Here is a 25,173-nt window from a genome sequence, read left to right as displayed (position 1 = left end):
TGGAGAGATTAAATAACTTCTCCAAGTACACAAAGCTTATACAAGGCCAGATCCAAATTCCGTTCTGCGTGGCCCTGGATCTAGCTGAGCTCTGGAGTTCTCCACCACTCCATCACACAAGGCGCCTGCGCATCTAGAGCTGCATCTAGAGACTCGCAGTTTAGCGAGCACTGCACGGTGTTGGTCTAGAATTAGTGAAGCTAGGAGGAAGAAAGACCTCTCTTCCTGCATCTCAGGGGGCAGACCTTACAAACAGCTGACCACTTGAAGGTCATTTCTGATGGCAATTTTTAAACAGTAGATGTCAGATGAATGGTTTGAATTACAGGATGGGTCGTGTGTGCGTTTAATTCTTCCTATTGGAAGAAAACAAAGGGCAACGAAAACTCATGAGAAATTGAAAGTAAATTTTTTGTTTTTGTTTTTAATAATTCTATTTTTCCTGAATTTTAATGGCTCTATATGTTTCTTATAAATGTAGGGAACTACAGCTATACCTGTAAAAAAAAAAGGTGGAGCAAAACGTGCTCTAATCTGGCCCATGACTAGGCCTAGAGTGCATTTCTCTCAGCTCTGCCCTGTGCACTCACCTAAGCATGCCTAGACTTCATTTCCTTTACTCAGTTTATGAAGTTACCTGACTTAAATGTAATGTTATAAACATGCCAAAGGTTTGAAGAGATTTAATCGGGTTACTATGATGATAGCGAATCATGAGAGTAATACTAATGTTATGATTGACTACAATTGGGATATTTAAGTGATATCTTTCTTCACCTTCAATCTCATTCTCCATTTTTCTTCCCTTGTAGAAGTATAGGCATGGCTTTAAGCAATACCTTCTGCCAGACTGCTAGTATGACCCAAATTCTACATATTAGTCTATAATTTGTTGTATATTATTAAACTATGCATGGGGAAATTTTCTCAATGTGTGTATGTGTACAGATATATGAAAATGCAGGTGTATGAACATTCCTAAAATTACTTTTATAATTTAATGTCATCGCTGAATCTTAAGGTGCTTAACTGCAGTAGGTGTCTTCTTATATACTTTATAATATGTTGATAGTTTAATCTATAAAGACTAAGTTTCAAGAAGTAAAATTACTTGCTCATGTATTTGTTTTTAAAAAAATTAATGAGTGTTGCCACATCTCATTCCAAACTGGTCTTATTAGCATCCAATCAACAGTTTACAGGTAAACCCCATTTACCTACCATTTGGCCAGAATTAGATTTTATACATTTAATATGTTTTTGACAACCCATTAGAATATTTCATTTTCATCTATAGCTTTGTGTAGAACAAAGTCATATTCATTAATTTTTATTATTCTTTAAATTTTTATTTTACTTACTCATTTTAACTGGGGGGTGGTATATGCCATAACATACCTATAGAGGTCACAGGACAAGTTGGAGGGAGTTCTCCTTCTACCACATGGATCCCAGGCACTGAACTCAGATGGTCAGGCACAGTGGTAAACATCCTTCCCTGCTGAGTCATGTTGCCAACCCAGAACTATTTCCTGTATGCCTTAACTCTCTGTATTTCTTCCTTGTTAGGTTGCTAGAAAGTGCTAATCTTCCAAGTCGTCTCATTTTTTTCTAGGCTGGCAAGGAAATGGTTATGAATGCCATGACATCAATGAATGTGATGTAAACAATGGTGGCTGCTCCATGGCTCCACTTGTCCACTGTCAGAACACGCCTGGATCTTTTGCTTGTGGGAACTGCCCACCAGGTACTACACCAGGCTTCCTGATGCCACCACAGCCAATACTCCTCAAGTAGAATCTGTGCTCACTTCAAAATGATTTCTAAGAAAAGAAAAGGACCGGGTCAGGTTGTTTAACTTACACTGTAGATGCAGTAGTGCAGCAAACTAAGAACAGGATAAAAACAGTGTCAGCAGCAACAGCAAGTAGTGAGAAAACACAGGGCTGGGAAATGCTTCTGTGAGGATCTTTAGACCCATCATTCCGATGTTCCCATGCATAAGTATTTATTTAATATGTGCACTTGTAGGCTGTTCACAGATAAGGCTCACAGACACAATACATGTTATTTCCCCCCTTTTGTTTTCTGTAAAGAGGTCATTCTGGTTGACCTCTAGTTTAAATAAAATTAGTCTCCAATAAGGTCAGAGAATTCTAAGCAATAAACTGACAGCTTTGGTTTTATATATATAAAATATATTACATATTTTTATTTAAAATGACACTTTAGACATCTGTAATAATTCACCTTCAAGGACGTCAGCCACTGCAGTGTCAGTTGCCTGGATTCTCATCTCAGGCCGCAGTTGTCTTTCTCCTGTGTTCTCTCCATTGCTCCTCACCCTCTGCTGTGCTTTGGTCAGGTTTCAGTGGTGATGGGAAAGTGTGTGATCCCTTGGACATCTGCTCGGTCAATAATGGAGGCTGCTACCCAGATGCGACCTGCACCTCATCTCCTGGTCTAGGTAATGACTCACCCCTCTGGGTCCTTGGATGTTTTAGTCAAACCTTCTGAGCAATTCCATGTTCTAAAAATAAATCCTTTCTTATTGAAATTGCTTTGGGGGACACAGGCTCACTCGATAGCCTATCTGACCTTGACATCATACAGTCCTCCTGCCTCAGCCTCCCTAGCGCTGGTGGTATAGTCATGAGTTACCATTCATGACCATCAAAATTCTTATTTTGACCTTCTAACAAAAATGTAACCTATCTCAGATACCTACACATCTTGAAATGCAACAATCTACTAACCCTTGAATGATCTACTTTGACTAGAAGTTGCTTCCCATGATAATTAAGTCAAATAATCAGGTAATGACTTTAGTAAATAGGAGGGAGAGAGGAAAGAAGACATGGCATCTTCTTCGATGACTTTTATTTCTATGCCATTGGCTGGAATTGTGTCATGTGGCCACACCTGGCAGCAGAGACCATATAGCATTTATTTCAAACATGATGGATCCAGGTAAAATACGGAGTTTGCTTCTGAGGAAGGGGAAGTGGATCCAGGGTGATCTACTGCTATGGTACTGCATACACGAGGGCTAAGTTACGTATGCAGCAACACATCTCTCTGAAAATTGTCTTACCGTATGCTGCAGCCAGAAGTCTGTGAGGTGTTTGTTTAGCCCAGCTCTGGCAATCATAGATATTATTTTTTGTCTTGATCCATTGTATAGCCAAGAGTTAGTTGCTTAGCCCTTTTCAACTGTGCTTTTGTGTGACTAATGAATAATAATGTTCACATTTTTATTGATCAGGTTTTCTGTTTTTCATATGCATTGCTTATTTGTTTTTTATCAGTTTGCAATTTTTGCGTGTACTGAGGAAATCATCTTCCCATCTGTGTTGTGTTTTGCAACACTTTGTTCATAGCATACTGTTCTCTAGGTTTTATACTAGTATTTTGTATTTAGAGGCTTAAGAATTCTATCAACAAAGAACAAAACAATTTTCTTCGTTTTTTCTTCTTTTCTTTTCAGTTTTCTTAATTTTCTTCCCTTAGCTTCATGTTGAGAAAAGTCTTCCCCATTAAATTCTTTACAGATCATTTAGTCATATTCCTCTTATGTTTTCTCTTGATATATCATGGTCTTTAACAATTTTAGAATCTATTGTTCACTTATGTACCAAATGGAAACCTAGATGAAGTTTTCCAAATGGATAAACCAAACTTCATCTATGACAAATTCTCTGGTCTTTTAAATTTTCACAAATGCATTTTAATGTGTATATATAGATGAGAATATGTACACAGGTCTATACATTTGCCTTGTACACATCCTGCAAATATGAGTGACCAAATGCTTCTTAAGTGATTAACAGCGTAGTGAGATACTCAAGAGCAGAGTGCCTCAGAGAAAGCCACGTGATTTCTCCTTTAGGTCCATCACACTCCTGTCTGACAACGGTCAAGGCATCTCATGCCTCTTACTCCAGTTCGCCTTGGTGTGAGCTTGGGGTGGTAATAGCTGGCATTGCACAGAGTTCTTGAGAGACCATCATGAAACAAACACTTACGAAAATAATGTTTTTATGGACAGGACTGGTTGTGTCTTAGATGATGTGAGGGGGCTTCTCGTGTTCTTTACTGATCCTCACTGCAGCCTGTGACCTTGCCTGGGGAAAGGCAGCGATGTCCAGACACAGTGTAGCAGTGGCCGAGTCCTTACACTGTTTCCCCTCAGCAAATACTTTTAGAGAAGTAACTTCACAAAATAACATATATTTATGCAGGAAGGATACCCGTATGTCTCATTTTTTAATTCAAATCTTGTAAGCACTATGACCAGAGGGCATGAAAGCACCACTGTCTATTTATGTTGTACATTGATCATGTTACATAATTTATTCCATTTGAATTCTTCAGCAAGGTTGTCTATCCACTCTCATCAGTGTTTGCTGGTGGAGGAATGTGTTTAAATTAATCGTCATATTAATTTTCATGTATTATTCCCCCTAATTTATAGTGGTAGGAGCAATGTAGTCTGTGGTGACATGTGACCTTCAGCAATTGAGGAACCTGAAAGTCTCTGGATGTTACATTTTGTAGAATTTTCTCAAATACTTAAAGGGGTCCTTGTTTCTGGTATTACAGAATAAAATTGAAATTCTGGATGTTTTAATATTATCTTTAATTTTTTATCTCACTTATAATTATCAATAGTACTGAAAGAGTCAATCACTAAAAAATTTTGGCCAATTTCTCCCTCTGACCACTTTGATTGTCATTGCTTGAATTTTCTAACATTGAAGTAAAGAGATTAGAAAAACTGCTAAAGAAACATTGGTGATTGGATTTTGTTTATTGTGTTACTATATTATTTTAATCTGCAGCATCACTGAAAAATTCCTTTGAATGTGCCACAACGTATTTTTAATGAAATAGTGCATAGGTGCAATCTGCATGTGCATGTGCCCAGTTCATGCTAATCCCGTGCTACCCCTGCTGCCAGGACCACAAAGTTTCCTGGACTCTTCATATTCAAACTGTGTCTCCTTGGTCCTGACAATTTGTGTGCACTCTATTATTATCTGTAAAGGTATAAATATTTATTAAAGCATCTGTTTATAGAGTTATTGGGAAGATTGAGCAATGTCTCTCTATGTGTAGACACAGACATACACAGATGCTGTTGCCATAAAATTCTTATTTTTTACTGAAGATCCCTTTCTGACAAAGAACTCCCATTTTTTCCATATTCCCTTCTTATCTGTATGTAGCCTTAGACCATCTGTCAAAAGAGATGAGAACATGATTACAAACATATATATATAGGAAATTGGAAACATTTAGTGTTTTGTTTTAAGATAAAAAGGGAAAAACAAAGATTCTTGTTAGTTTCCCTCTTGCTTTGTCTTGCCTGCCCACAGGAATAAATGCAGGTGGCATTGGTGGATTTTTGTCTAGACATCAGAGTGGAGTTCCATGACTGCCTCTGAACCAAGGATATCTGCACTTACACATCTGTTTTTATTTCTGAACAGGGTCTTCCTTGCCTCTCTGCACCTGCCCCCATGGCTATACAGGAAATGGTTATGGGCCTAATGGATGTGTACAACTCAGTAATATTTGCTCAAGTCACCCGTGTGTAAATGGACAATGCATAGTGAGTCTTGTTATTCCTGGGGAGATAAACACTTGAAAATAATCATATCTTAAACATTCTATTTTGTATGATTCATAAGTTTTTTTGCGGGGGGGGGTTTCTTTCTTTGTTTCTTTTCTTGTTTCTTTGTTTTGTTCTTCTTGAGACAGGATTTCTCTATGTATCCCTGGCTTTCCTGGAATTCAGTCTGTAGACCAGGCTGGCCTCAGACTCAAAGATCCACTTGCCGCTGCCTCCTGAGTGCTGGGATTAAAGGCATGCACTACCACCACCTAGCCATAAATTTTGAGAAAATGATTCAAGCTTTATGTTAAGGGGTCTCAATTTCAGATTATAGATCGGTAATAAGATGGTTCCCAGGAAGACCGATAAGCCAATCAGTTGCCTTTTTTTTTAAAAGCTTTATTTGTTTACGTACTTATTTATTTCAGGTGGATATGCATGTTCTTGCATGGATTTGTGTGCTCCATGTGCACGCATTAGGTGCCTGCTGAGTCAAGACTGTGTCAAGATTCCCTAGAAGTAGACTTACAAGCAGTTGTGAGCTGACTGATGTGGGTGCTGGGAACTGAATTCTGGTCCTCTGAAATGCAGTATGCTCTTTAAAACTCTGAGCTGTAGCTGCAGCCCCCATTTAGTTAATTTTTTTATCAATGATTTTCAAAATAGTAAGGAAAACCTATAGTTTTATGGAAATAAATATGACTCATTATACTCAGTAATTAATGAATTTGTCTACTGGAAAATATACATGGTAGCTCAATATCTGTTAAATATATACCTTATGTTGTCACTTTTTCATGATTTGGGTTTGTTCTGTTATATTGTCTATCCATTTGATTCATAGTATAGTTCTTTTATTTTCTTCTTAGGAAACAGTATCTAGTTATTTCTGTAAGTGTGATTCCGGCTGGACTGGACCCACCTGCGCAGAAAACATTAATGAGTGTCTGAGCAGCCCCTGTTTGAATGGGGGCACCTGCATTGATGGGATCAATGGCTTCACTTGCGACTGCCCGAGCTCCTGGACTGGGTATTACTGTCAGACCCCCCAGAGAGGTACGGAAGGCATTCCATCAACCACAGACACTCTCAGCTTAGAGGGATCCTTAGGCTATTTGCATATTTTCCAACATAACCTGATTTCTTCACAAGTTTAGATGCCAAGAAGTAGGTCTCTCCTTGCAGAAATAGCATGGACTTCACAAAGTGGGTATTTATAATCTTTATTTTAAAAAAAGAAACAATTTTCTTCAGAAATATCGTTAGTGTGTTCTATGTTGAGTATATTCTTTCCCAATGTACCATACACTCAGGAACTTCCCTTTCAGTTTTCCGAGGGCCACTTCCTGCATGGTGGGCGTCTAAAGCTCACAGACCACTCTTGGCTTTCTTATTTACTGATAACACTGGTTCTTCACTGCCCAGTTAATCAAGGTTTAGATTGTTTTCCATTTGTCTTCCGTGAACAACCTTCACTCTATCCATATCACCATATATTTCTCTAGTCCCCTATAAATATTCTCACTTCAGCCAGTTTTTTCCTACTTAATCCCATGGGCTACCTGAGTGTTATCACTTGTTCTTTCATCTGAGATATTTCTTCTTTTTTAAAAAAAGATTTATTTATTATTTATACAGTATTCTGCCCACATGTGTGCCTGCCCACCACAAGAAGGCACCGGATCTCATTACAGGTGGTTGTAAGCCACCATGTGGGTGCTGGGAATTGAACTCGGGACCTTCGGAAGAGCAGATGATGCTCTTAACCTCTGAGCCATCTCTCCAGCTCCCGAGATATCTCTTCTTATGACTCCTGAAACTCCTCCCCCATTTCCCATCCAGATGCATCTAATCCTTCAACATAGCACTCAGATTTGTCATCCACATCTCTTCTCGCTACTCCATGCTCTCTATTTTTGAATCAGTGCATTCACTGAGGTGTTACCTTGTGTTTAGGACAATGATACAATCCTCTACACTTATCTGCTCACCAGGTAGCCAAGGAGCTATAAGACTACCACAGAGCAGCAGGAAGGTGGCTGCATAAAATGCAAGGATTAATGTTGTGGTTAAGCCATGTGGGGTAAAGTCTAGCTCATCAAAGTCTGGAAAACAGTAGACAAAGAAGATAAAGGAACCAACTCAATTCGTAGGCAGTGTGATGGGAATGAAGTGCACTGTGGCTACAAGGAAGGTGTGGTTTGATGCCAACAGAAAGGGACAGGAAGAGGGAAGTGTGGGCCGGAGGTGCCTCTTTTCTTCCTTTTGATAATCTATGAAAAACACAGGGTTTTTTTGTTTATGTTTTTTTCCAGCTTGTGGAGGGCTCCTCTCAGGGACCCAAGGAAGCTTTGCTTACCGGAGCCCCAATGATACTTACGTTCATGATGTTAACTGTTTCTGGGTTGTCAGAACTGATGAGGAAAAGGTAAACATAGTAACCATTGTCTATGAGCAGATCTCACTTGTACATGAAAAAATATGATCCATGTGACATGTATCTGCATGTGTATACACACATGTGAAGTACATATGATAATTCCATTCTCACATTTTGGATATTTACTATGTTCTGGGCTTTCTCTGATGTTATACAAATTCTTTGAAATAAGCAATCTCTTCATTTTACAGTTGAAATAATAGAAACTAAGAAGAGCTTTGTAGTTTTAAATTTATTTTAAATACTACCTAGTTTAAGAGGAACAGATGAATTTTCAAGTCCAGCTTGATTCCAGAGTCCTTTTCCTTCCTTCCTTCCTTCCTTCCTTCCTTCCTTCCTTCCTTCCTTCCTTTCTTCCGTTCTCCCCCACCCACCCTGTCTTACTTCTGGTAAAGAAGGAGTCCCAACATTGGTTGTTTAGCTGCAGGCCAGTAGTTAGTCTAATCTGTAAGATTACACTGTTCCTGAAAATGTAGTATTTGAAGATGACCACTGACATCAGCGGATTGTCATGATACATGGCAACTGGTATTCAGATGGCTTCCTTAAGGAGCATCCACTCCATGCCAGGCATCGCATACTTCATATACAGCAGTGTACTTTAAACTACAAAAAGCTAGCAATTATTAAACTCGTTACACACACACACACACACACACACACACACACACACACACACACACACACACACACACACACATACACACACGGAGCCTAGAGTGTTTGAGACATTTGTCTCCAGATATGTGTATTTTTGAAATGGCATATGGTTTTTAAGAAGCTTAGCCTCAGGCCTTCTGACTCCAAAGTTCATGACTCTGAGCACAACATGAACACTTAAAACTAAGATGTAAGCCCAAGGATTTTATTTTTATTTTTCCTGAACATTCAGATTTCCAAAGTCTTTGTTGTTAGCGGTCTCCTTCAGTCTGCCTACCTGTGATGTCATTGCTTACCTGCCACGGGGGCGTGCCCTGGCCAGGGCCATCCCCCCTTCCCCACTCTTTCTTCTTACTCTTCCTGTCTCTGTCTCTCTCTGGGATGCGCTTCTTCCTTTTCCTTCTCTCCCCGTGCTCCTTTAGTAAACCTCCTATAACATAATATCCGATGCCTTGTATCTATCATTATCTTATTCTCATATATAAAATTTGTTTTCTAAGCAATTCTTAGACTAAAAGTGGTGTGCTTCAGTAGGTAAGCTTCTTTCCCCCTTGAAATCTTACTAACCTTCCCCAGCAAACTATAGAGGACATTGTGCAAGAGTCAGAAAATACTATTCCCCTTAAGGAAGGACAACCCGTTGTAGCTTGGTCATTGCACAATAGAATAGATCCTAAAAGAGTTACCCACGGGGCATGCTGTGTGAGTTTCCTTCCTTCCATTTAGTTCTAATGAACTCTACTTCCTGACATTGAAAATATATTTTTCCAAGGAAAAGGTTCTGTGAAAATTTTTTATGTTTATTATTATTTTTAAGAAAATTTACCCTTTTTTGTGACACAATTTTACATAGTCTCTTCACCATAAGATATAATAGAAATCATAAACAACTAATTAACATTTATTTGATTTACATTTAAATTGCTTCAACTAAGAAAATAATGTAATTATATGAAACATATTAAACTATTCTAACATAGAATTTAAAAAATAACTTGAAATTATTCCTCCTAGCTAACTATTATTATGATTTTTAGATTTTGGTGAAAAGTAAATCAGCCTTCCTTCAGATGCTTATTTTAAAATGATGTTATCAGTTTCAAATCTTTTGTATTTTACTACATTCAGAATGTGCTCCTGTTTACTCCATCCTGCTTTTGTGCTCACGACTTTAACATTATCCTCTCCCCCTTTCTGCTCTGGGTACTGCTTCCGTGGTACACTTTGACAATGTTCAAACCCTGCAGACCTGCCCTGGGTAGCAGCTGCCTCCCGACATTCGAGTGTCTCAGCCTAGGCTGGACACCTGAGGCCCCTGTGGATTCAATATGGTGTCGGGGTGAGCACATACCACAGGTTCTTCAGGGGCTCAGGGTAGATTCTTATGAATGTCAATCAGCTATCTACACTTAATTCAAGATATGGTTTCCAATGACCATTTCTTTCTTTCTTTCTTTCTTTTTTTAGAAAAATTGTTGACCATACTCTTGAAAGATTAGTCAATTTGATAAAAAAAATCTTGGTAAATTTATTTCATTAAGAATTTTTTCTTTTTAAATGATAATTTCTTCAGACTACATCTTGATTGTTATCCCCTCACTTGTATCTTCCTGTTCCCCCCTCCCTCCCTCCCTCCCTCCCTCTTCTGCCCTATCCCCCTTCCCTAGACCTCTGACAGAAGGGGACCTCCTCCCCACCAGCTGACCACAGCCTCTCAGGTCTCATCTGGATAGCCTGCATCCCCTTCCTCTGTGTGCCACTGGGCCTCCCCACCAAGGGGAAGAGATCAAATTAGGAGACCCAAGTTTATGTCAAGAGAGAGGCTGGGTCACAATATGACAGTTTGATCAAGATATAGTGGTTCAATTAGGATAAAGAGCATTCCCATCTCCACAGAGGCTCTTTCATATTACTATATGTAAGATTTGTGCTGAATGATTTTAAAGTCAGTTTCAATATGTAGACTTGCTGCTCACATTGATGGGTAACTAGGGATTGGTGGGTGTGTCTGTGCGAATGCTTGTCAGCTGATGGAAGGAAGGCTTTAGCATTAATGCGGCTTTTATGTTCCCTTAGGTTCTACATATCACTTTCACGTTTTTTGACTTGGAATCCGCAAGTAATTGTCCCCGAGAGTTTCTTCAGATTCATGATGGAGATACCTCAGCTGCTTTCCCACTGGGGAGATACTGCGGCTCCAGTCTCCCACAGGCGCTCCACAGCAGTGGCAACGCTCTCTACTTTCATCTCTACTCTGAATATATAAAACGTGGGCGAGGCTTTACAGCAAGGTGGGAGGCACAGAAGCCAGGTGAGTATAAGATGAGGAGAAAGCAAAACCTGTTTTCATATATTATGACATGTTTAGGGACCTAGAAATAATGCAACATTTTAAATAATTATTTTAAGAACAAATAATTTTAAAAATGAATTTGATTTCGAATTTAAGAACAGAAAAATTAGGGTGTGTGGCAAAGTTTAAAAGTCATGAGGCCCTTATTAAATTACTGGATGGAGATTTGGGGGGGGAGTTGTTTTAATATAATATCTGTATTAATTGTTTTAGAGCTTAATACAATTTATTTTGTTATATTTACTCCCTCTTTCCTCTAACTCCTCCCAGATCCACCTTTACCTTATTCAACTTCGTGTTATTTTCTTCTTTGATTTTTAATAGTTCACCAAGGCTAGTTTGTGCTTCCCATATATTTGTAGAGCTTGAGTTCTCACTGGAGCGGCTGGGGAGTTGGGGGAGGTTATCAAAAGCTGGGTTCTTTTTTACTGTACCAAGCATGTGTTTCTCTCTATGGAGCAGGTCATAAAACCAGCTAGAAAGTGATTGGTTACCCTCCCATTCTTTAACTAATTCATGCCACTTTAAAGCCCATCGACTTATCTTTTAGTGCAGGTTTTTATTGCAGTTTACAGGGTTCACAGATGAATTTTTCCCTAGCATCCTGCATAGAATCTTCCAGAACTATGAAAGTTAGCCAAAAGGGAGGAAGCTTCTTGGTCAGGACCAACTTGATTCCTCCATGTCCTATGATCAAGGGGTATGGTGTCTTTAGCAATAGGTTCTCACCAACAATCATAAAATAATTTTATAACTTCTACTGATGAATTTACTACAAGAATGGCACTGGAGACATTGTCTTCCTGTAAGAGTCCTTATTTTAATGACCACTTGATAATTCTTTTTCATTGTTCTTAGATGTTTGCTTTTTCTGAGATAAGGTCTCATGATTTAGTCCCATCTAGTCTAGAACTCACTTTATGGAGCAGACTGGCCTTGACCTCACAGAGATTCTCCTGCCTCTGTCCCCCAAGTACTGGAATGGAAAGTAATGTCACTATGCCCAGATGCCGTTCCTATATTATACCAATTGGTACTCATTTTTTATAAACTTTTATTTGTTAATGCTTCATATATTTCAGAGTTTAAGTTCTAAATATTTTAAAGATTCTTTCTATTTTTCATGTGCCATCATGTCATCTGTGAAGAAATATTTTTAATCTTTTGTAATTTTTAAACTCTTACAACCCTTCCTTTACATATTGACTTGACTAAAACTTGTAATACAGTGTTAAGCTAAAGTAGGGAGTATTGCCTTTTGTCTTTTTTCCCAACTGCATAGGAAAAACATTAAGTATTTTTTCACTGAATGCAATATTGTCTTTTAGATGAGAGTTTAATCAAGCCATTGCCCCTCTAACAGGCATTCTTATAGCAGGGGCTTCTTTTTATGGCTGTTGCCATCTCTCAGAGAGAGAATGACAAGCACAGGCTGATGCTGATATATACATATCATGTACATACATATACATGTATACATATTCATGTATGTGGAAGACAGCAATACTGTTAATATAGAAAAGGGACCATGGTTCCTAGAACATGGTCCTTACCATTCTTGCATAGTTTTTCTGAACTTTCACGTCAGTTTTCAGGGTCTTCACAAAACTCTCTCTTGGTGAGGTTATAGCATTAGGTTGCTCATTCTCTTCAACCTGGGTGTTCTTTGGCTCCACACCCTGAGCTGGTCTCTGTCAGGGATTCTGTCGTCTTCCTCTAACTATTAGCAGTTAAAGGTTCTCCTGAATACCTGGGGGAACTCCTACAAAAATATTTGGAACTGTCTCCATGCAACTGCTTTCTTACATAACATGTTGCTCTAAAATACTGACTGCCCGAGAAGCTTCAGTGTTTGTTGGCTTCAGCTAGCAGAAGCATGGCTGTCTTCCCTGTTTACGTCTGTGCCATCTGAAAGTTACACACAGGAAGAAGTGCAGAATGAGTACAGAACTCAGCTCATGGGCTTCTCCATTGTTCAAAGAGCACAGAAGCATGCTGGTTGTTCCCTGAGACCCTGAACAGCAACAAACAATAATTCTAATGCCAAGAATCAAGCATTGTTGGAATGTATTCATTAAGTAAACTAGTTATGTGTTCTATAAACCATACACCTCGTGGACTGTGGTGTTTGCATCCCGTGTGCCACTTGTCACATTGTAGGCTGGTACTTGGGCCAAAAGTTCTATTTAATCACATCCCTCTTTTTTTTTTTTTCTGGCCAAAGTAACCACTTTCAATAGCACATCACATCTTCTTCTTCTCTTTTATTACTTTAGTATTGATCAGATTGTTGCCTGATCTTCTCATGTCAAAGCATCTCTTTTGTGCTTTCCGCAGTGGTTTTTAGCAGCTCTTAGACTCATAGGGACTCATGAAATGATGAGAGTATAAGTGTATCATTTCTTATTTATTACTCAGGTTGTGAAGCAGGTTATAAGTTACTGCATCAGATATTTGCTTGCATATAGATTTCAGAAGATGTGCCGCTTAATCTTTGCCAGTTTGATACAAACTTGAATCACTTGGGGAAAGGACACTCAGTTGAGGAATTGCCTGTGAGCATGTTTACGGGGGCATTTTCTTAATTGGTAATTGATGAAAGAGGGCCTATCCCACTGTGGGCGGTATCACTCCTAGGCAGGTAGTCCTTATTTCTGTGAAAAATCTGTCTGAGCAAGCTAGTAAGCAACACCCCTCCTGGAACCCTGCTGCTTCAGTTCCTGCCTCCAGGTTCCTTCCTTGAGTTCCTCCATCAGTTTCCTTGGTGATGACTGTACCCTCTTATGCCAAATACATCCTTTCCATCCCTAGGCTGCTCTTGCTCAGCTTTTATGTGAGCAACCAGAAGCAAGGTCGCACACAGGAAATGAAGGATACACTTCCAATTTGCTTCCCTTTCTATTAGTATTTGAGTAAATGGTTTGTTTCCTTAGGATTGTTCAAAATGATTTGTTATTTCATTTCATTTTGTTTGTTTTTTATATCTATAAATCTGTCTATTTGATAAGAGTTGAAGTGCTTTAAAATATTTTATATTCTTTAAAAATGTTTAATTGTTTCATACTTTTTAGTGATAATTTTTTCTATTAGTTTCTGAGTCTGTTGGACCAGACCCCAGTAGCCTTTGAAAGTTGCTTTCCTTTCTGCTTTGAAAGTGTGTTCCAGGCCCTTTGCATATTTTAATGCTTTCAGCATTGCAAACATCTACTTCCCCAAAGAACCATTATTCTTTCAATGGAAAATGGACTTCAGATCCTACATCTGGGTGCTACGAATGATTTCTGTTGCTAGGTCTCTGGGTATCTCTGGAGCACTCAATGGACAGAAGTAGAAAATACCTGCAATATATAGGTGCATTAAGATTTTATTAAGGTTTATTTTCTCTTGATATTTATGATTCCTCTAGTTGTTTTAAAAACAAAATCTCAATCATTTGATTTTACCAATAAAGATATAGGAGCCAGATGCTGGGGTAAAAACTTGCTAGCTCAAAGAGACAGAGAAAGCACCCAGCTGACCTTCCAGAAGAAAAGCCTTTTTTACTCAACTCACATCCCAGGTAGAAAAAGCCAAAAGCCCAAAGGTAAAAGCTGAAAGCCCCAAAACTCCTTCTTCTTCTCCACGTTGTCCTTAATACCCTTTTCTCAATGTCCCTCCTTTCTGTTTAGTTCCTGTCAGTTTTCTTCTTCTTGCTCCTCCTCTTGATTTAGAGTTGACTTTATTTAATCCCGTGTAAAGAAAGTGTTTGGATTAAAGGTGTATGTTAGGGCTGAACCACACCAAACAAAAAACAGGTTTTTACAGTTGGCAATCTTGGGGTTCACAGTGGAATCAAATATCTTGCAACATCCACTGGAAAAACGTGATTGCTAGTGAAATTAGCATTCTCTACAAATGCAAATAATACAGCTGAAAACAATTCAGTGTTTGTTGATGATGTTTTATGCTTACTATACATTTTGTGTGGGGCATGCTGGTACACACTCATAGTCCCAGCACTCAGGAAATGAGGGCAGGAAGATCACAGGTCCAAAACCTGAATGTACAGTATGGCCCCATCTAAGTAAGTAAAACAAAACATGCATTGTTTTCTTGTCAATATTACAGTACTTTAAAGTCACATAGATTAAGTATTCATGTTTAACTTTTCAGTTCACTGAAATTGTTTGTGATTTTAGAGATTTCTTTTTAAATTTTTAAACAAATGTTGCTTTTAATTGTATAAAATGTTTGCACGGTGCTAAAACCTCAATGAGCATCCTGCATTTTCAAATGTCTAGCTTCTACCCTGCAGTCTGCTGTAAGTAGATGGTTTGTAAAATTAGCTTTGCACTTATCCCTCCAATGATTAAACAGACTGATATTTTCCCATCTTAGAGGAATGGCAGCATTCCACACACAGGGGTGTTTACTTGCCCTTCCTGAACCCTAGAGACTGTATCAAAGCTAGAACAGAGCTTACCATTATATAGATATGTCCTGGCCTGTTCAAACATGTATGTATTAACACTTGGCCTGTTTCTTCTAGACTTTTGGATATACCTTGTATGCTTTATATGTTAGTCTTATTCCAACTTTGCCACTTTGGGATTGTTTGATCAAAAGCGTGCATAAGATTTGGTATTATGTATTTTATATGTCATATTTCTTCTGCAGTGTTTATACCATCCTGTGTTTTCATCACAGTGTATGACAGTGATTATTTACTTATAACCAGATTAATAATTTGTTTTTAAAGTTCTGGACTGAGAGTCAAAAAACCTCTCAGTGGTAGCAGAGATGCTTAACATCTTTCTGTGTGTACAGGGGACACTGGAATCTTTTCAGTGTACTCTCTCTTCATATTGATACTCTTTTCTGAAATTTTCTGCATTATAAATGATAACTGTTGATATTTAACATTTTGCATTGATTCATAGGATAACTATGAATTAAAAAGTTTTATACTCACAATGGACTTTTAAGTTTTAGAAAATGTACCTTTCTGTGAACTTGGGTGTTCCCTGTTAGGAGTAATGAATTGCTCCTAACTAAAGTAACTAATGACTCACTCCTAAACAATGAAACTAATAGTTTCAGGTTTTCCTTTGGTAACAAAAGCTTTGCCTTAGTGGGTATAGCTATGTGAATGCCATATTTCACATGCGAAGATGTCATCTTGGTTTATTTCTTTCTCAAAGTATATTTATCAAAGTCTAGATTAGTTGGCACTATCCTTTTTGTGTCCACAGTAACATTTCTTATAAGCCACCACAGAGTCGCCATTAAATGTGAATGTTAAGGAGAAAGAGTTCTTCTAGACATCTCCAGCCATTGGCCAGACATATAAGAAGTTGGTGTGATGTGCCGGGTGTCGCACCAAGGAACCCAGTTCAGTGCCATACTTGCCTCACTCCTGGGCCAGTGGATTAATCACAATGTACATTTTTTATAAATGAGAATGATAGATTTATTTTTATAATTTAAGTATTATAAAATGTACATATGATTTATATATATACATTGATATATATATCAAATGTACATATGATATATATATATAATTTATCTTACAATTGTATAATTTATATAAGTATAATAATTTATTATAGCATAAGAAAAACTTTTTCTAAAGAATATGATGCACTCCTTAACTATTTTAAAGTATAAAGTGTTCTAGTATGTTGAAAGATGTAGGGGCTGACAGAAGTTCCAGAATTTTTAATGTGTTAATATATAGAAACTGATCTTCTAGGGGGTAATGGACTGAAACTATATTCCTATAATTTATGTCTCAGAAGGGTCAGGTCTGTGTCTTAAATGATTAATTATATAATTTTCTGTAGGCATAGAGTTCCTAGATGGGTGACTTGTTTATTAAATGGGAACCTTGAAGTAATGTGTAATTTATGAGGCCATCCTAAACTCTTCACAGTTATGTTAGCAAAGCTTGCCTTCTGACGTCAGACTCTATGAGACTTCTGTGTGAATTTAGCCCACATATGAATTTAGTCATTTTTCCCTCTTATTTCAGAATGTGGTGGCATACTGACTGGTAGTTACGGTTCCATTACATCTCCGGGGTACCCTGGAAACTACCCCCCAGGAAGAGATTGTGTCTGGCACATTCTAGCCAGTCCTGGCTCCTTGATAACATTTACCTTTGGAACCTTGAGCCTGGAGAGCCACAGTGACTGCAGTAAAGATTATTTGGAGGTAAAAAAAAAAACCCTACATTTCCATAGGCCTTGGTACGGTATGATTAGCACCCAGGACACTGGTTAATGGTGCCTGTGGATAGCCCTGATTTGTTACCAATACTTAGGCAGCTGATGCTAAGTCTCTGATCTCAATTACACTAGTTTGTTACTCCATTTTCTAGGTTCCACTTGAATGTGGAAGAGCCTGCCTTGCCCCCAACAACCATGTCCTTTACTGAAAATTAAGACTACTGGAATGAGAATAAAACCTAACCATAACTGTCTTCTCCAACACAGATTCTAATTTTCAGTTGTCCAAGGCAAGCGCTCAGGGTGTCCCACTACTTGACTTTAGCAGGCCATAATGATTCTGTAGGAAATGGTTGAGTCTCACCAGGAAATATTGAAAATTACCCTTGAGAGGAAAAGAGTCAGCCTGCTCTATTCCGTTAGCAAAAAGTTAAAATGTAGAGGAGGAAAGGGGCTGTTTGTTCACATTCCATATACAATTATATATATCAAAAATGTTGTTCTCCATTTGTAGACTGGAAAGGTCACTGAGGAGATTGAGTTCTTAGGTGGTCCCTGTATTGTTGTCACTGCAAATCTCAGTGCCCCTCAGCACTGCTAAAGAGACAATGAGCCTTTCTGAGTCCATTAGAGAGGGATGGAGTCCTGTGGAATTATTCATAAAGGATGAAGGATGCAGCTGCCAAGCAGGTCTCCAGAGTTGAAGGCATTAGTCATTAGCAGTCGAAATAATGGATCTGAAACCTTTGGGAATGACTCAACGATCAGCTTCTCCTTGGGAAATCTTAGCAAAATATCTTTTTAAAAGTTGACAGTAAAAAGTGAGTTACTGTGAAATTAATATTCAATAAATCATATCGAATTAATATTAAAGCCTTCTTATTCTCACATATTAATTCCTGAATACCATATTATAGAAAGTATCAATCATCTGGACAATATTGAGTTCCTTCTTATTTCTCATCAGTGTTTCAAGAACTAGTTACAAGTAAAAAATAAAGTAACTTTGCTCTATAAATTTGCTGCCAATGAAAAAAATTGATTTGAGTGGGTGAATTTAACCATATGAGAATATTTTTCAGTTCATTTACTCCTTGGTATTCTAAGTACTATAGGTTTTTGCAATTATGTCAGAACTATAGAGTGCTCAGTGTGATTTATTCAAGGCATAAAAAGCCAACAAGGGGAGGAGCAGGAGGAGGAGCATGAGGAGGAGGAGGAGCATGAGGAGGAGGAAGACGCCATTGACTTGAGGATACATTATGGGTAGCTTGTGTAGGTGAAATGGCTCAGCTGGTAAAAGCACTTGTCCAGGAAGCCTGAGGGCCCAAGCTTGGTTAGATCTCACAGTGGAAGGGAAGAACTGATTCCTGAACCTTGCCCTCTGTCCTCCGTAAGAACTCCCTGGTGCACAAATCCACATGCATGTTTATAGACATACCACACCTCCATGCACATGTATGTATGTATGTATGTATGTATGTATGTATGTATGTATGTATATACATATAGTGTTCCTCCTGAAATACTAGGAAGTCTTCACACTGGGGGACAGGGAACCATGAAAGAAAACCCTGAGCTCTGCATCATCCTAAGAAAAATCCCAAGTATGTACTCAGCTCTGGAGTTGAAATTCCAGCAGCAGATGAGGCACCTGACAGGACTGAGAGAATATGTTCTTTATGGGGCACTGGTTTTGTGTTTGGATTATTATGTATATGACAGGGAAACTTTCCTCGCTTTTAAGTGACACATTTTGTTAATCCAGCACTTTCGATTGCTCCGCTTCGCTACCTACTTAAATGACCGGTTCTCTGAAGCTTATGTCCCAGATGACTTGCTTACTAGGAACCTGACTACTACCAATTTAATGGCTTGTTCTTTTGCTTTAGATTCGGGATGGCCCTTTCCATCAAGACCCCGTTCTCGGGAGATTCTGCACTTCTTTGTCTACTCCACCACTCCAGACTACGGGTCCAGCCGCCAGAATTCATTTCCATTCTGACACGGAGATTAGTGACAAAGGCTTCCACATCACCTACCTAACCACACAGTGTAAGTAGCGTTGGGAGTGTGGCGCTGCACTCACGCAGCTTCTTATGGCCTGAGATGGATGCTCTCTCAGGTGAGAGACATGCCGTCATGACTGTCTCACACACCACTTCAGACTGAGGCTTTATCTTCACGGTGGTAAATACTATACTACCCCTTAACCCTCCAGTTATGGGATCCACACTATGATTGCAACCAAAGGCACCATTTAAAATTAACTCATTCAGAACCTCAGGTCCCTAGTGGTCTTTGCTGTTCTGTTGTACGCAAGCTTGTTCATGAGAACAGTGCAATATGTTTGAGAAATATTTGGTTTTATTCTTGCATCAAGCCCAGTACACAAAAGCCAACTTTTAGGAAGGCATTGTTCCCCTTCCTAGAGCCCACTTCCACACGGTTAGTTATGATGCTTGCAGTCACATTCAGACCTGAAACAAGGAACAAAAATCAAAGTCTACGATTTTCATTTGCGTGAACTAGAGAATTTTGCTCTTGACACTTAATATTGTGTTCTCAGTGAGAATTGATTAGGGAAACACATTCTAAGTCTCTGTATCAAATAAATAAAGAAATAAATAAACATCCTCTCATTCATTTTTGCTTCAGCTTTAGGCTGAATGCACAGTCGGTCTTGGTAATTCCTATAGCCGTGGTAAGTACTATTAATGACCACGTGATGCTCTTCTATGCCCCTTCTTTTATACAGCTATATATATTCTATGCAGTCGCAACCTTTTATAGAGCTCCTTAACTCTCTTTGGAATTAGGCAAAGCATTAATGTATTTAAAAAGCAGTTTACACAGGAGAGCCGCAGATTGGAAGTTCAGTCCCACATCTCTGCATCTCCTCCTTGCGTCTCTAGAGGGAATATCCTGCATATATGTGAGCCTGAAAATCTTATAATGGGTAGCATGGACTTACACAGGGTGGACAGAGCACCGTGGGTATTAAATATAGGGTGAGCTAAAGTTTTGGAAACTGAATCTAATGTATGGAAGTCGGAGGAATGCCATCCCTGTGACCAGTCCTTCCCTCTTTTGTTCTCCTCAGCGGATCTGCACTGTGGTGGGAACTACTCAGACACAGAGGGTGAACTCCTCCTTCCTCCCTTGTTGGGACCTTTCAGTCACGACAGACAGTGTGTCTATCTCATCACCCAGCCCAAGGGAGAGCAAATAGTCATCAACTTCACCCACGTGGAACTCGAGAGCCAGACGGGCTGTTCACACACGTACATTGAGGTAACCTTTCTACTCAGTTACCCTTATGGAATACTCATTGCAATTTCCATGCTTTCTAGAATGGTGGCTTTCAAATGGCTGTCAAGACAGGTACTTCTGGATCACCAGAGAGCTTGTCAGGAATGCCAGTTTATGCCTCTCCTCAGCACTACTGAGCCACTACCTTGGGGAAGGGGAAGCTGCCTGGTGGAGCAGAGAGTCCGAGAACAAGGGTTCTAGGGGATCTAAAAGACTTTCTCTAAAACACACCTAGTGAAGGCAAAACAACAAGGGCTTGATAGCAGAGCCAGGGTGGCACTGAAAGCAAAGTTGAAACTAGAAACTCAAAACATGACTAAGTTCTAAGCAGCTCAGGGGAGCTCATCAAAGTGCATGTGTGTGGATAATCATAACTAGATATGTTGATAGGTTAAGATTTCAGAGAGGTTTTCTAGAGCAATTTTCACGTCAGACATCACAACCTAGAGAAAATTAGACATTTGCATGTCACCCAGCCAGTCTTGGCACTGTTCTGTTAAATCATTAGATCCCCACACTCTCCCATTTTAATCTCAGGGATCCAAGACTCAGAGAAGTTGTTGCCTGCCCACAGCTTAGTAAGTAGTGGTCTGAATTTAGGAGTTGTTCTGGTCTCTTCCAAGAGCAGACTTGTATTTTTAACCACAAGAGAAGTCTTTTCTAGAGAAGATGACCTTGTGAATTCCATACCCCACTCTCAAGTCACAGGAACATACGAAGCCAGGCACAATAATTGTCTAAGAGAAGCAAAAATGTCACTGTGGTGACATTAAGGGGACTCTGGAGAGTTCCCATCTATTCCTGATAGAGGTTTTTCTGCTGGCTGTAGGACCTGTCAGCCCATTGGGGTGACACACTTTCTGTGGCTTTGATGAACAAGTTCCATGGATTTCTACCTGTCATGAACTCCTTTAAATTGTTGCAGGGGAGATCAAAACTGGTACCCAGTGACTTAATTTTGTAAAGTAGAGTGGCTGAATACTTTGTAGTTAGAATGGGACTGGGAGAGATGACCTGAGTTTCTGCTTTGGTTCTGTTGTTAGATGCCTGTGTGACTAGTATTCAATTCCCACTTCAGTAAGATGCCTTACCTACTTACTTAACCTTTGTGAGACTAAAATCTAGGCAAAGAATGAGAAATAAAGCCTTCGATGATATTACAAAACATTATATAAATATAAGGCCTCTGTGACCAAATTTTTGCTCTTGCCTTGATCTTACCAGTTCAGAATCAGCCAATAACACTCTTCCATAGCTGACCATACAACTATTTACATTCGGTGTGTGCACAGACTCCTAAGATATTGATGGAAATTATAGAAGAACATTGTTGTCTTAAACAAAACCACACATTTACATATATACACATGTATGCACACACATGCATACATACATGTATACAGACACACATGTATACACTCACATCTTAATTAACATTTCTACTTCTAAAAATACATTTTCCCATGGTTAGTGTGATGTGGCTACAGAAAGACAAGTTCAAAGAGAGATTATCTTTTAGTTCATTTGTTCATGCCCAGAAAGCTTTTAAAATGTGTAGAACAGTATGGTAGATGTGACAGAAGCATCTTTCCAGAATAAAAAGCAGTGTCTCTCATTAATATTTCATAAATGGCTCAAGCCGTCAAAACTACTGTAAATGAAGGACACAGAAGGTAGGAATAAAAGTTAAAATTCTTATTCCAGAAAATGCAAGTTGTGGGTTGAATAAGAATATCTAACATAATTGGCATTAAGGCTTGGAGGTAGGCTGTGGAGGGAAATGAATGGGACTTTATACCTTATTCATATTTCTAAGCCATATACTCCACCCGCCACTCAGAGAAACTAGAAAAGGAGCGTTATAGGAGAGGCTGATAGAGTGGGCAGGATGCCTCCTAGAGAAACAGGTTTCTGGGGAAAGTCTTCCTTCTTAGAAACGTGCTACGTCCTTGCACACTCTGGAGCGGTGCCAGCTCTGACTGGAGTGGAAAGAGAATGAAGGAAAGCAAACACAGCCCGGCAGAAGAGCTGGGGTCAGGTGTGTTGTACTCTCTGATGGAGAAACAGCAGTGCTTAGAAGCTCAGCTACTAATTACATAGAGTTGGGCAGAGAGGCAGGGTTATTGAGTCCAACTGAACAAGGAGGGGGTTTACTACAGATAAACAAGGAAGTACAACTGTTGATACCAATGAACAAGGAGGCAGGTTTAGCTGATCTCGGTAGGAGCAGCACTGCAGCAGAGCAGTCTGCAGGCCATAGATAGACACAGGGAAAGAGGTACGGTTGGGATGTTTTCTGCACACACCATCAGCATCTGCATGCAGAGCAGAGGGAGCCTTCACTATCCCTTTGAGCCCCATCCCAAGGGGAGGCTTTGCCATGTTCCTGTGGGCCTGAGGCTAAGGTCCTTGACATGGACACATGCATTTCACCAGTGCACACCCACTCAGAGTGTTACTCACTCAGGCTTCTTCTGCTTCCCACAGACATAGAAATAAATGATATATTTATGACAAAAATATTATACAGGAGAGAATGTACTACGAGGAAAAATAAATATGAAGCTCTTGACTTGAGTCTACAGGTGAACAGTTAGCAACACAAATATCCAAGAAAAAGGGATGCCAGGTACAGTGGCCAACACAGTCCAGCGACTGAATGAGACTATAGTGACTACAATCATATAGGAGAAAAGTCACTAGTTAGGCAAGCACTAACCCCATGCGGCTGTACAAGCTGAGATGGAGGTTACGGTGTATTCTGAGAGTCTGGTAGAAGGCTCTTAGTACTGCGCCTCCCCCAGCGAGTGGCCACTACAGCCCAGTGAAGAGATGAGAGTGATGGAAGGCAAAGAGAAGGCTCGCTTGCTGGGCTGGGAATCAGGGGAGAAGATAATTCTAAGAAAAGCAGATGAAATTTTCTTGATTTTAGAAAGTCACTTTTAAAACCTAATAAATAATTTTATTGAGCCAACACAATTTTGTGAGATCTCAAGTGTTCTTAAAATGCTGAGATGCTTACCACAGAGTGGTCAAAATACTAATGAAGAATCATAATAGCCAATGACATTGATAACCATGGTGGTAGTATTAGGCCCTGCCTGGGATTTCTCATCCCCTGCCCTTTCGTGTCATTCTGTCATCTGGGGTGAAGCCACAGTCTTTTTCCACTCGCCTGGCACAGTTTCTAAGATCAGAGTCTCTCTGGCTCCAAGGAGCCCACCAGCCTGCAATTCACTTTACAGGGAGTAAGTTCCTACGTTGACTGTATGGTCAGGTTCTGATTTCCACCCTGCCATGGGCCATGCCTCTTAGTGTCCATATATTTGGTTTGCTTTTCATGCTTAAATGGACTTTAGAATTTGTGGTGTAAGACTAATCTGGATAGTTAGCATGCAGAGAAATGCACGTGTGCATTAAGGCGTGGCTTTGGGACCCGATCTGTTCCCAGTGTCACAGCCATGGCTTACTCAGCTCCAAGTACACACTTAAAATTTCATAGGAATTATGTTTTTGCAGCCCAGTTAGTCTTGGCTTTCTGTACAGGAAATAGTTTCTTTATAAAAACTTGGGTTTTAAAGAGTAAATGTGTTACGTGTTCTGAAAAAAAAAAAGAGTAGTTTTTCTTTAGGATCTAGTTCAACCTATAAATGCCATTTGCGATACATCATAGACTAAATAGCCTGGGTTACTCATTGTATCCTGGGCCTCTGGGTTTGTAACAGTCACTATTTACAAAATGAGTAAGTAAATCCTCATGAGGCAGGCAGCATTCTCAGTTGGTAAAGAACTTGCAAGCATGAGCTCCTGAGTTTGATCCCTAACCCGTGTGTGGTGGCACTTGTTTGCAGCCCTAGGGTAAGTGTTCAGGACAAGGGGCTCCTTGACGTCAGCCAGACTAACCTAATATATGAGCTCCATGCCAATTAAAAAACACATATCAAAGGAGGCAGATATGTATTTGAGGATGACATGATACACTAAGGTATCCTTTGGTTTCCACATGTGTGTCACCCTGTACACACACACACACACACACACACACACACACACACACACACACACACACACACCCTCAAATACATGTTCACCTATACAAACACAAATACCCGAAAATATACAAAATACATACTTGAGAAACCTGAGCCTAGCTCACAGAATTCTGGTGTTTTACCCGAAGCCCTGTGATTCCTTTGCAAATGTGAGCACTGAATTGACGGATTTGTTGTGCTCCCTCTGAAAGTGACCATTGCATGATTTCCATGACTTCTTAAAAGAAGAGCAACCCAGTTTCAATATTAGCTATCTTTCTTTAGGCTGTGCTATGTTAAGACATGCACAACTCTCCTCAGGGAAATCGAAAGTGATAACAAACAAACACCACCCCATGGTTCATTACTCTGTTTATTTTCTGCCCCTGTCAACAAGTTGGTTTGGGATCTGTCCTGCTTGAGGCTGTGCTGCCGGCTTCTAGGGCATTGGTTTTGCAGGACCTTGGCCCCTGGTCTCTCCAGAGGAAAAGGAAACAGTGGTTGAGTCATCCACTGACAGCCAAGGCCTCTGTGGAAATGGGCTTATCACA

The 25,173-nt window shown here is 39.5% G+C and overlaps 1 protein-coding gene across 1 annotated transcript in view; it reads left to right on the top strand.

Moving 5' to 3' along the window:
• CUBN (cubilin) overlaps positions 1-25,173 on the top strand; it is a 211,352-nt gene that overhangs the window by 14,075 nt on the left and 172,104 nt on the right. The window contains exons 9-17 of the mRNA XM_084783727.1: positions 1,616-1,747; positions 2,366-2,467; positions 5,493-5,614; positions 6,487-6,673; positions 7,933-8,045; positions 10,794-11,028; positions 17,084-17,265; positions 19,172-19,334; positions 20,383-20,573. Of these exons, the coding sequence (XP_084639853.1) occupies positions 1,616-1,747; positions 2,366-2,467; positions 5,493-5,614; positions 6,487-6,673; positions 7,933-8,045; positions 10,794-11,028; positions 17,084-17,265; positions 19,172-19,334; positions 20,383-20,573 (1,427 nt within the window). The remainder of the gene's footprint in view (positions 1-1,615; positions 1,748-2,365; positions 2,468-5,492; positions 5,615-6,486; positions 6,674-7,932; positions 8,046-10,793; positions 11,029-17,083; positions 17,266-19,171; positions 19,335-20,382; positions 20,574-25,173) is intronic.

Source organism: Acomys minous (genome assembly GCF_964271855.1).
Source record: "Acomys minous genome assembly, chromosome: 5".
NCBI lineage: Eukaryota > Metazoa > Chordata > Mammalia > Rodentia > Muridae > Acomys > Acomys minous.
Note: the sequence above shows the minus strand (reverse complement) of the source record. Positions and strands in the feature narration are given on the sequence as shown.